General features: G+C 33.0%; 3 protein-coding genes across 3 annotated transcripts in view; 1 reads left to right on the top strand and 2 right to left on the bottom strand.

Annotated features, from left to right (window-relative positions):
* The window catches only part of LOC131000554 (uncharacterized), a 407,676-nt gene that overhangs the window by 192,175 nt on the left and 204,118 nt on the right, over positions 1-11,383 (bottom strand). The window lies entirely within an intron of this gene.
* On the top strand, positions 5,439-6,400 carry LOC131000608 (uncharacterized). The gene has a single exon (XM_057926621.1). It carries the CDS (start codon positions 5,656-5,658, stop codon positions 6,277-6,279), a length of 624 nt encoding a protein of 207 aa, XP_057782604.1. The 5' UTR covers positions 5,439-5,655; the 3' UTR covers positions 6,280-6,400.
* On the bottom strand, positions 7,124-10,223 carry LOC131000550 (uncharacterized). Its single transcript, XM_057926526.1, has 10 exons — positions 9,705-10,223; positions 9,565-9,621; positions 9,363-9,479; positions 8,949-9,287; positions 8,449-8,879; positions 8,248-8,347; positions 8,086-8,151; positions 7,871-7,960; positions 7,650-7,766; positions 7,124-7,563 (listed from the first exon to the last, which is right to left on the bottom strand). Exons 1-10 carry the CDS (start codon positions 10,029-10,031, stop codon positions 7,252-7,254), a joined length of 1,956 nt encoding a protein of 651 aa, XP_057782509.1. The 5' UTR covers positions 10,032-10,223; the 3' UTR covers positions 7,124-7,251.

The raw sequence follows: 11,383 nt of genomic DNA, 5'->3' as shown, positions 1-11,383 counted from the left end.
GTAAAATACACAGTGCATGATCGTCTTAAACGCGTGAGTAAGAAGGACCTTGCTATTTGGATCAATTTGATCCGGATCAAATCCAAAAAATAATTAATGTTCAACATAAAAAGACATATTTACCCTTTATGTATTTTTCATTTTAATGTTAATAAAATATGTATATATATTATTGGGAACATTATTTTCAATAAATACGTTTGTATTTTCAATGAGAAGTTTGACTAATTTATAATATATTTTGTAAACCAACATGAATGTATCAATCATGCATTTGTTATCATGCTTTGATATTCTTTATGTATCTGACTTTTTTTTTTTTTTTTGTTAACATGTTTTACTTTTATTTTCCTGAAGTGTTTCTTTACTTTTATTTTTGTTATGTATGCTTTTCTTTTTTGTAAACACACCCTTTATTTAAATAAAAAATATTACAAAAACAAAAATATGAAACAAAAAATAAAAACATAGATATCAAAGTAAGTATACTAAAGTTGTATTAATACGTATGTACTATTTCCATGTCCAAAAATAAAATAAAAAGTACGTCTCTATTAATAGTGTTCTCTAGTTTTTTTGATACAAAATCAAGGATTGAACCCGGTTACAATAGGTTTCGCAACTTGGACTTATCCATTACACCAATAACCTTATGTGTATTCTCTAGTTTTTTTGATAGAATTATATTTCCCTAGTTAAAACTTAAAATCTTCATAAAATATTCATGAAAAGAAATGTTTAATTTTGAGTGTATAAATTAAATTAAGTTCATTAATCTATTATTTTCATGACATGCATGAATCTGTTATTTTTTTTTGTTAATTAACATGCTTTAGTTTATTTTATTTTAAAGCCAAAATTTAACTTACATATTTGATTCATATATGTTTGCAAAAAACGAAATTATAAATGATGGTAATTAAATAATGTCACCGCTCTTTAAGCTAAAGTTTTCGTACGCATTTGATTGATAATATGTAAAGTGATTTAAATATACACATAATTCATAAATTATATATATTGTATGAAATATAATTAATTTTTATATTTATTCTAAAAATAAAGAGTCAAAATTTTATATTTTAAAAATAAATACATGTAAATGAAATTGTCACCTCTTGTCCAATTGCTACAGTTGAAGTATATATTTTTCTTGCTCACAAATATATATGAATAACAACATTAGCTTTAGTGATCGCCAACATAATTTAAAAATATATTGTGTACTTTTCATTCTTTTTCGGTGGATATCTTAATGCATTAAAAAGTTATTGCTTAATATATACGAAAAAACGGCTTAACTACAGTGATTGTATTAGTTTTGTAGCTTTTAGTATGGTAACTTGCCGAAAATAAACTATACTTTATTAAATATAATTAATTCATAATTTTTAATATTCATTAACTATAAACAAAGAGTTCAATATTTTATCAAGGGTAGAGGGTTTCAATTTCGTACACCGTCCTTGCATATATACATTTTTTTTAAATTTCAAAAACACATGCACACATGAGTCAATCCACTGACTTTAAGATTGTTTGAGAAGCATTTTATATTTAACAATAAATATTATTTTAAAGTATTTTTTATATTTAAATTATGAAAATAATATTATATGAATGTTAAAATTTTATGTTATACAAGAAACGGGTAGGAACAATTATTGCTCGTTATATCAAAATAAAAATGATCGCAGGTGTTGTTAGAATAGGACGTGTAAATGTTTGAAATGATGTCTATTATTAAAACTTTAGATGCATTAAGCAATGCCAATGTACACTAAAGGAGATCGATAGATGCATAACAATCATTAACACCACCATTTGTTAAATCTCTAATACATATACTTACTAAATATTTTATTTACGTTTACTGAACATGTGTGATCATTTAATACAAAAATATGTTATTATTTCATTTAAAGTCTATTTTAATAATATATATTACCAATATAAATTTTCATAATATTATAAACTTTGGTTGGACAATTTATTTACATTTATCCGTAAGACTAACAAATATAAAATATTAAAAAGATAAAAAATTAACTAATGGAGTAATTTAATTTACGCAATATGAAATTTTTTCATAATATTATAAACTTAGGCAATATGTTACTATTTATGTAATTGGTTGAGCTTTCATATATATATGGAGTATGATTTATTTACAAATATATACTCACTTCGTCCCTGAAATGGCTTCCTCTTTGGGGACGGCACGAGTTTTAATAAAAAGTTGTAAAGTGTATTGATAGTGGAGAAAAAGTGATATAATTATTATTGGAAGTTGTGAAAAGTGTTATAATTAGTATTGAGAGTGGTGAAAAGTGAAAAGTAAGAATAAATAAAGTATTATTAGTGGTGGGGTAGGTTTCCAAAAATGGAAAGAAAGAAAGATGAAGTTATTTGGGGGATATCCCAAAATGGAAAAAGAGGAAGTTATTTTAGGGACGGAGGGAGTATATATATATATATATATGTATGTATGTATGTATGTATGGGGCGGGCTAAAATAAGTACACTTCTTAAAATATAAAATAAGAATCATTTTCAGCCCTTAGATCATCAAGATCTACGGTTGATTCAACATCCTGTTGGATGAATTCATGGTCCTGAGTTCGAATCCCAAAAGTAGCAAACATTTATTTTTCGCAATTCATACCTTTATACAGCGAATTGATATGTGTTCAACATAAAATTCATACATTATTTCTAGTTGTTATTTTTTATTTTAAGAGTTGCTCTCACGATAGCCCTCCTATATATATATATATGTGTGTGTGTGTGTGTGTGTGTGTGTGTGTGTGTGTGTATGTATTTATATGTATATGTATATCACATACTTAAATTAATAAATTAGAATACAATTTTTTTAGAATACAAAATATAAACTATTTTCACCCGTTAGATCATCAAGATCTACGATAGGTTCAATCTCACACACATTAAAATTAGTAAACTCAAATTGTTCTTAATTTATTCATGATTTCATTGGAGATTACAATAGGCTCAATCTCACACAATTTTTTTTTTTCATACTAAAAATAATTACTTGTACAAAATATTCTAATTTTATTATGTGATATACATATACATATATACAATCCTAAATTAGAATATATATTATATTACATTTTATGACTTTTTTATATTTTTGGTTGTGTTTCGAATAATTACGATCTCATGGAAAATACTAAAATCAAGACGATGTTGAAAAATACACAATACTTGATAAATAATAATAATAATAATAATAATAATAATAATAATAATAATAATAATAATAATAATAATTGGGGGTGTTTAAATAAAAAAATGTTACAAACTTTTATAATCTTGATAAATAATGTTACAAACTTGATAAATAATAAAAAAAATGTTACAATACTCATTAATGATTTATGTAAAGAAATTTAATTTAGATATATTATCCAACATAATAATAATAATAATAATAATAATAATAATAATAATAATAATAATAATAATATATAAATTTTTAAATTTTTAAATTGAAATACTTTTTATTGTGATCGAGGGTGTTTAAATAAAAAAATGTTACAAAAACAAAAAAGTCAGATAGAACATAAAAACATATTAAAAAACAAGTTATTTATATATACCAAACTAATTATTTTCTTAAATAAAAAATGCTACGAATTATGAAATGTTCAATTTTACATAGCACCGAATTTTATGTATCCTATATATGTTCAATGTATTGATTTAAGTGCATATGTTCTTGAACTTAATTTATGGCCTAGAAAATTGAAAAGACATTCAATTTATATTCACAATATATTAAATTTAGTATTTTAAAATAATAAACTTTTATAAGGGGCATTTAAGGTAAAACACATTTTCAGTCATTTTTTTTGGTCTTTTATACCCTACTGATCCGGATCAAATTGATCCGTAAAGATTTATCCGAGTAAGAAATTAGTGATGATGCTAAAGGGAAAAAGGGAAATTATATTGTGGAAATACTTTAAACTACACAATTTTTTTTTTAAAAATGATAAACTATATGCTCCTTTTAAGTAATTTATTACTACACTACATATCCAACAACATTAAAATATTATTCTTACTATACGAAGAATTTAAGTTATGTCATAATTAAGATTCTCAACAACCGTAACTGACTCCTTCAAAAAAAAAAAAAAACAACAACCGTAACTGACACCCCACATAAATTTTGCCTTCCAATAATAACTCTCACAATATTACACGTAATTTCTTAATTGAGCGAAAAGTTTAAATAAAGCAAACGAAAACTTAAATAAGAGCGAGCAAAAATTTAAAATGGGCGAGTAGAAAGTATAAAATGAGAACATAACATAATGTTTAATAATTAAAATTATTATGCCAAAAAAATTAAATTAGAGCGAATTTAAATTAATAAAAAATACACCTTTATAAATTTACTTTTTCATACAATTTGTCTCTTTACTTGCTTGCAATAGATGTGTCGGGTTATAAATTTATATAACTCTTTGCATAAATAAATTTGAGCATAAATAATTACTAATAAAAAATAACACACAGACACACACATATATGCGCTAAAAGAAAAGGGAAATTATATTATATTCAGCTCAAAAAAGAAAAAGGGCAAAAAAATTGAGCTTCGAAAAATGGAAATCATATTATATTCACCTCAAAAAAGAAAAAGGGATTTTTTTTTAGCTTAGAAAAAGGGAAATTATATACTGGTTATGTGCACACTATTAATGTTAGTCAACGATATTTATATCCCAGTCGGAATTCTGGAGATTTTAAATTAATGAGAATGTGTCATGGTGACCGCTGAATATCTTACTAGTATTTTTTATTTCACGTGCTATTTTGTTAATAAAACATTTAATGCGATAATAACATCATAGTATAGCTTTATTTTATCTCGTTCAATCAAAATTAACTTCTTTTAGGGAAGGAATACGCACTACAAGAAAACGCGAAATTACCTATCAGAATTACCGACGGTGGCGTTGCCGCCGATAATTACCGGCCGCCCACCGACGGTGGAGAAGGCGACCCATTTTTTTAAAATATCGGCGACGCCGCCGGTAAATCTCCGACAAAAGATCGCCGTTCGGCGACGACTTTCAACGGCGGCGCCGTCGCCTTCTTTTGCCGTCGGTATACGAGTCACTGACGAGTGAAATATCGGCGGCGTGGCGCTGCCAGTATCGGCGTGATTACTAATCGGCGTGTTTTTTGTAGTGACCGAGAACTAATTCGCTTATTCATCAACTATCGCCCTCTTGTAAAATTTAACTCGAATCTTTCCAACTTCCTATCATTAATATTTTAGCATGTCGAGAAATTGAACAAAAGACCAACTATTTAAGCATGTCAAGAAATTGATCTTACGGAATTTGGTTAAGGGAAAAGGTGCAGATACACCCCTCTAGGTGTAGCCCTTATTACGTATACCCTTATTTACTGTATGTACAACTAAACTCCCGAACTCTGAAAAACGGATCAAATAAGTCCCTCACCCTAAACAGCGTCTTCTGACCGTCAGTCATCCTTTTTTTAAAAAAAATTTACTATGGGGCCCACATTAACGAATTGCAAAACAATTTTTCAACAGTCAATTGAATATCCATTGATGAAGCTCCATCTCCGATTTCAACTAATACATCAATGGAAAAGCACGTTCAGAGGCTCCTCAATCGAATCTTCGTCGCCGCCATAACCGCGACCACGCTAATCCTCCTCCTCCTCTCCATCCAAACGCCGCAAACCTGCTTCGACCCGAACCCGAAGCCCCACACCTGTTTCCCCAAATCCACCTGCGACTTTCACCCCCGACGCCTACACCACAGTCGAGAAGCGCAACCGTCGCGTCTGGTCCACCAAGGCCTGGACCGTTGCCGTTGTCTCCAACGCCTCCTTCTTCGAAACCCTCCGGGCCCGAAACCACATCGCGAACCACTCGCACGTGCTGGTCGTCTCCGCCAGGCCGGGCCACGCGGTCCGGGCCCTCAGGGATTCCGGCGTCGAGTACATGACGGGGGTGGAGGTGGTGGAGTGGCCGCCGCTGGTGAGCCGCGCGGTCCGCACAATTTGCTATTTTTCGATCTAGGGTTTGGCGCGTATCTGGATCTGGCTCTGTTCCCGGCTAGGTACGTGGGGCAGATTGAGCGCACGGTGAAGCGCGGCGGTGTCTGCGTGGTGGCCGTGGAGGAGTGTGGGGCGGAGGAGGTGGTGCAGATTGTGAAATTGTTCCAGAAATCGTTGTTGTCTTATCTTTCACACTTGACATAACCTAATAATTCTTTGAAAACAGATGAATCATTCTTTGTGAAATCAAATTGATTTGGCACATTTGAATGCTTTGTGTTGAGTGAGATTCCATTGGAAAATATGTGTTAAATTAATTCGAGCTTCTTTGTGTGTACATGATTTTGGGGAAAATTCTGCATATTTGCTCAGAGGATTTGTTAGGTTATGTTCATGGATTTGAAGGAAGATTCTTAGCTATAGTTTAGTGAATGCAATTTCGCTAATGTGGGCCCCACAGTAAATTAAAAAATAAAAAAGAAAGGGATGACCGACGGTGAGAAGACGCTGTTTAGGGTGAGGGGCTTATTTGATCCATTTTTCTGAGTTTGGAGGTTTAGTTGCACACACAGTGAGTAAGGGGATGTATACGCTATAAGGGCTACACCTAGAGGGGTGTATCTGCACATTTTCCCTTTGGTTAAACTTAAATCGAATCTTTGCAACTTTCTTTATTCATGGACTATCCTCTTGTAAAAATTACTCCCTCCGTCTCATTGATCTTGTCATGTTTTTATATTTCGTAATAATTTTACACTACAAACAATATGGCTCCACACCTTTATACACTTTTACTATACTAATTATACTCTCCTTAATAACTGTGTTCAAAAGAAATGAGATAAGCCTAATGAGACGGAGGGAGTAATTACGAAGATAAAAAATTTGAAAATCAATCACACTTACCATTATATCCCTTAAATAAAAATTTAAGAATTATCCACTAATTTTTTAGTTGTGAATTCAAATTTTTAAACTCGAATTCACAACTAACACTAACAATTTAAAATGTGGGTGTGACATTTTTTTAAAAAAAAAATCTCCAATAAATAGCGTCTCATCTGACAATTCTTACACCACTACTAATCAACACTACACATAATATATTTCTAATCACTAATCACAGAACAAAATCAAACACTATTTACAAGAGGGAGTTGGTTATATATATAAGTATCATATAACCAACAAATACTGAAACTCAAATTCATAAGCTATCTTCTCCACAACGGCCGTCGACCCCTTCCCGCCATGGCCGCCTCTGAAACAATCGACGATCGATTTCCTCAAAGATCCCGACGTCGGCAGCTGCTGGCACACCCACTCCATCAAAGATTCCTTGTCGGCGGCGAAGTCGTTCATGTTCGCCAGCAGAAGTTCCGGCAGAGCGATCTTCTTCGCGCCGCTCACCATTATCGCCGCCTGCAGATATTCCAGTTTTGACCGCTCCAGCTCCACCGTCACTCCCTCCGCCGTATATATCTTAACCTGAAATTACAAACGTCCAAACATACATATGCTTCAAATCGTCATTGCATGTAACTAACGTTGTTCAATTTGAGATGGTGAGTTACTGCCGGAGAAGAGCGCGTGCCGCAGCACAAGGCGAAGATGATGTTTGGATCGGGCGTTTCGAGGCCGTAGAGCTCGCCCAAGATCATCTCTTTGCTCTCCTTGTCCTTGCCAACAATCTGTACAGCAAGTTTTTTGAGCCACAAAGATTATGTATCTATGTTGTATAATATCAGTTTCTGTGTGTGTGTGTGTGTTGATGAGAGAGAGAGGTATATATTACCTCCTTGATGAGTGAATCTTGGGGCTTTCTCAAGATGAAATGCTCGATTTCCTGAGCGTTGATTGTGTTTCCAGCTATGTTGAGAGTCGCCTACAGATTCATCAACACAAGGAGAAGGAGACAACTTGTTTGTTTTGTACGAGGTAATTGATTGTGTACGATATGATCATATGATGATGAATGTGCAAGAATTTGTGACCATATATATATTGTACCTTGTTGATTAGTCCTTGCAGGCTCTCATGGTTGAGAACAGATGGAACTCCATACTGCAGATATCCCTGAATCCAGTATATCCGTATGTATAAATTCGTGATAATCGTAAACATATTTATTTTTAAGCAAGAAAAGAATATATAAATATAAAAAATGTTTACATGCATAATACAAGCATTGTACATGTTGATCCAAAACGCCAGCTTCTGTTGATGACTCAAGAACCTCAAATCCACCTTCTGAAGCCCATCCATCAGCACCCTAAATTTTCACAACAAATAAAGAAAGAAAAAGAAAAAGGTATCATCAAGAATAGTAGTAAAACATAATAAGGGATTGATTAAAAAAATTGCAAGTCTTACTTCAATTTCTGAAACAAAGGGACAGAGCTAGAATTGTGGATGCATTTCAAGTCCATGGAGGTGGATGTGAATCTAACCAAGTTCTTGTAAGGGCCAACATCCCTGGGTATGGAGGCCTCGGAGTGGAAGATTCCATAAGGATCTTGCTGCCTGGAGTCCTTGTGCAGCATTAGGCTTGTCTTGGAGTTTGAGTTGGTCTCTGCCCTAAAGCTGAGAGAGAAGTTTGTGGAACGAGCAATGGAGCCGGACTTCTCGAGCTCCATCACTCTAGAAGTTCGCAGCAGTCTGACGTAGATGAAGATGAGGCACTTCATTATGTTCTCGGACAGCTTGTTAGGTGGCCAACGATGGATGCTTTCTTCCTCGGTGTGCAATGGAGTTGAGAGCACTTTGGCTGGGTATTCAGATGGAACATCAAGAACGCGATCTCTCTGCAATGGTAGCTACTGTTACTATTCAGATATCATATATCATATGATCATGTGATTCACATTACATACCCTTGGAGTAGGAGTAGGATGCCTATAGCTAGTTGTGTCTCTGAGTGGAGAAGGAGAAGGGGGCTTAAGCAGAGCAGATCTCTTGGAGTGATTGCTGTTGTTGGTTAGGTGGTAGTCTCCTTTGATGGCCTTGCTGATGAAATGGAGCGCCTTCGTCTCAAACGCCACCTTCTCCTTCTCATCATTAAGCCGTCTTGGTGGAAGTGACCATTCTTTGTACTTTCTCTCCATGTTGCCTTCTTTTTCTCGCTTCACTTGATGTCGAAGCTGGTTGATCTGGCTCTCGAGACGTGTGATCTCGTTCTCCACCATTGCTAGCTCAGCTAGTATCTCCTTCATCTGGTTTTTTATCAACATAATGAGATATGTGGCAATGGATATATATATGATTTAGTATTGCAGAGAGAGACCTACTTTTGGTGGGAGGAAATTGGGAATGGTAAGAGCAGAGCCATCCTGGCGATGATGGAGGTGTTCCAGATACTCATGCACTTTGTGTTCGTGAGCCAGCATTTTCTTCAGCACAGATACCTTTTTTTTTAATTGCAACAATTTTAGCATTTCATTGGTCTCAGAATTCAACAGAATCGATCATGTACATGTACATGTACCTCACCTCTCTTTCGAGTTCATCTCTGTTTTGCAGCCCAGTGTTGGCGTACTTGTTCTTTTTCTGACATAAATGGAATCACGACATAAGTCCAAACAAAGCACGTTTAACATTGGAAACACGTGTGGGTGAGAGAGAGAACTTACAAATTCAAAGGGGAGGTTAAGTGAGGAGTCCATGAGAGGAATTAGAGAAGCCAAGCAGAGGTTCTTGAAACGCTCCCATGTGCTGGAACAAGAAGAAGAAGAGAAATTGTTGAGAATTTTTGGCTTGTGATTGAAGCAGCGGATGTTGTTGGTGTAAATTGATGCAGTTGGTGAAGTGTGAGGGTGTGAGAGGCAAGTAGAAGAAGATGAAGAGGAGCTTTCGAATTCAATCTCTGCCTGAACTAACTTCTTTGCTTGCAGTTGCTGGTGGGCCATCCTGCCGTAGCTTGCACTTGTTCTTTTCTTTTTCATTTTTCTTTTTTTCATCTTTTTGGGGGAATGTAAATTCAGATTTATATAGACTTCGTATTTATATATAGTAATGAATGGGTGACTATAATTCTCTCTAAAAAAAATGATGGATGATTATAATAAGTATGCATGGTAACATTCTTTTGAAAAGGAAATTTCCATTAGAATTGTATGAACAAGATTTTGTGGGTTTGGATTTGGATTATTGCAAGAAGAAATTTGTATTTAGATTGCGGTTATGTGAGTATATTATACTTATTTGCTACATTAAATAATGGATGGGATTTATCTTTGAAGTGAAGTGATGAAAATACTTAGAAACTTGAGACGTTAAACGTTTGATGACGGATTTTTCTTAGGTTTGAAGATGTTAGTTCAGTTGATGAGTCATCGACTGAAGATGACGAATATGGTTTTAAAATATTTCCATAAACTTTGATATGGGAGGAGGGGTGGTTAAATATCAGACATTACAACATAAATCGAAGGTACCAACCAAACCAATCTTATTTTTAATTTTACTTGTACAATTGATTATTCGTCCAAGCTCTAAATTTTAATTTTCTTTAAAGTTACTTATTGATTTTAAATTATACTACTATTTAATATATATTTGCGGCAGATCATATGACAACTAATAAGTAATAAGTCAAGATTCGTTAGATAATATTTATGTCGAATACAAAACTATATTTTACGACATATGTATAATATTATTAGTAATTTGGTAGTGATTGAATTTCGAGTCTTGATTCATTAGACACTTTTCCTAATCTTTTTTATTATGTGTATACCAATAATGATATGAATCTACACATTCAAAACGATAATGCAATACAAGGTAGCGGTTGTAGATTCATATAAATTATAAAAAGTATTATTATAATTATGTAAAATAAATTTTTCCGTGCGGATGTCTACATGGTGCGAACTATTCACATATTCTATGTGACGTACACACAATATACCACATTATGCAAATAGATTTGTTTTTGCAATTTGCAAGATATATCTTAGAAATTGATTTTTAGAGGTGTGTTTATTTTTCTTGAACTTCATACTGGAAGGTTATGCGTTGCATTAATTATCAAACATCGCAAAATAACTTGAGATAGACATTAAGAAATAAGACATGAATCTATAGGGAATGAAATGAACTTTTATACACACATGTCAAGAAACACAATCATATTTCAAAAAAAAAAAAAAAATCCTTTTGGAATAATTATGAGAATAAGTAAATAAATGAATAGAACCACATATAAAAATACCTGGCATTGCAAAATTTCATTTCTTGTGAAATCGTACCTTCAAAAATCTGTAGCCCATGCCATTTGCAATAAACAATCTCATATGTGTGTATCTGC

Source organism: Salvia miltiorrhiza, chromosome 8 (genome assembly GCF_028751815.1).
Source record: "Salvia miltiorrhiza cultivar Shanhuang (shh) chromosome 8, IMPLAD_Smil_shh, whole genome shotgun sequence".
In the NCBI taxonomy this organism is placed as follows: domain Eukaryota; kingdom Viridiplantae; phylum Streptophyta; class Magnoliopsida; order Lamiales; family Lamiaceae; genus Salvia; species Salvia miltiorrhiza.
This window is presented reverse-complemented; position numbering and strand designations above follow the sequence as displayed.

What these genes read in the sequence shown, in the direction of transcription:
- LOC131000608 (XM_057926621.1), top strand. Translation starts at nt 5,656, where the DNA reads ATGGAAAAGCACGTTCAGAGGCTCCTCAATCGAATCTTCGTCGCCGCC.
- LOC131000550 (XM_057926526.1), bottom strand. Translation starts at nt 10,031, where the DNA reads ATGAAAAAAAGAAAAATGAAAAAGAAAAGAACAAGTGCAAGCTACGGC. An exon ending in CCTTTGTTTCAGAAATTGAA is followed by an intron (nt 8,348 to 8,448) that starts GTAAGACTTGCA and finishes GTGAAAATTTAG; the next exon opens with GGTGCTGATGGATGGGCTTC. An exon ending in TGCAAGGACTAATCAACAAG is followed by an intron (nt 7,961 to 8,085) that starts GTACAATATATA and finishes ATGAATCTGTAG; the next exon opens with GCGACTCTCAACATAGCTGG.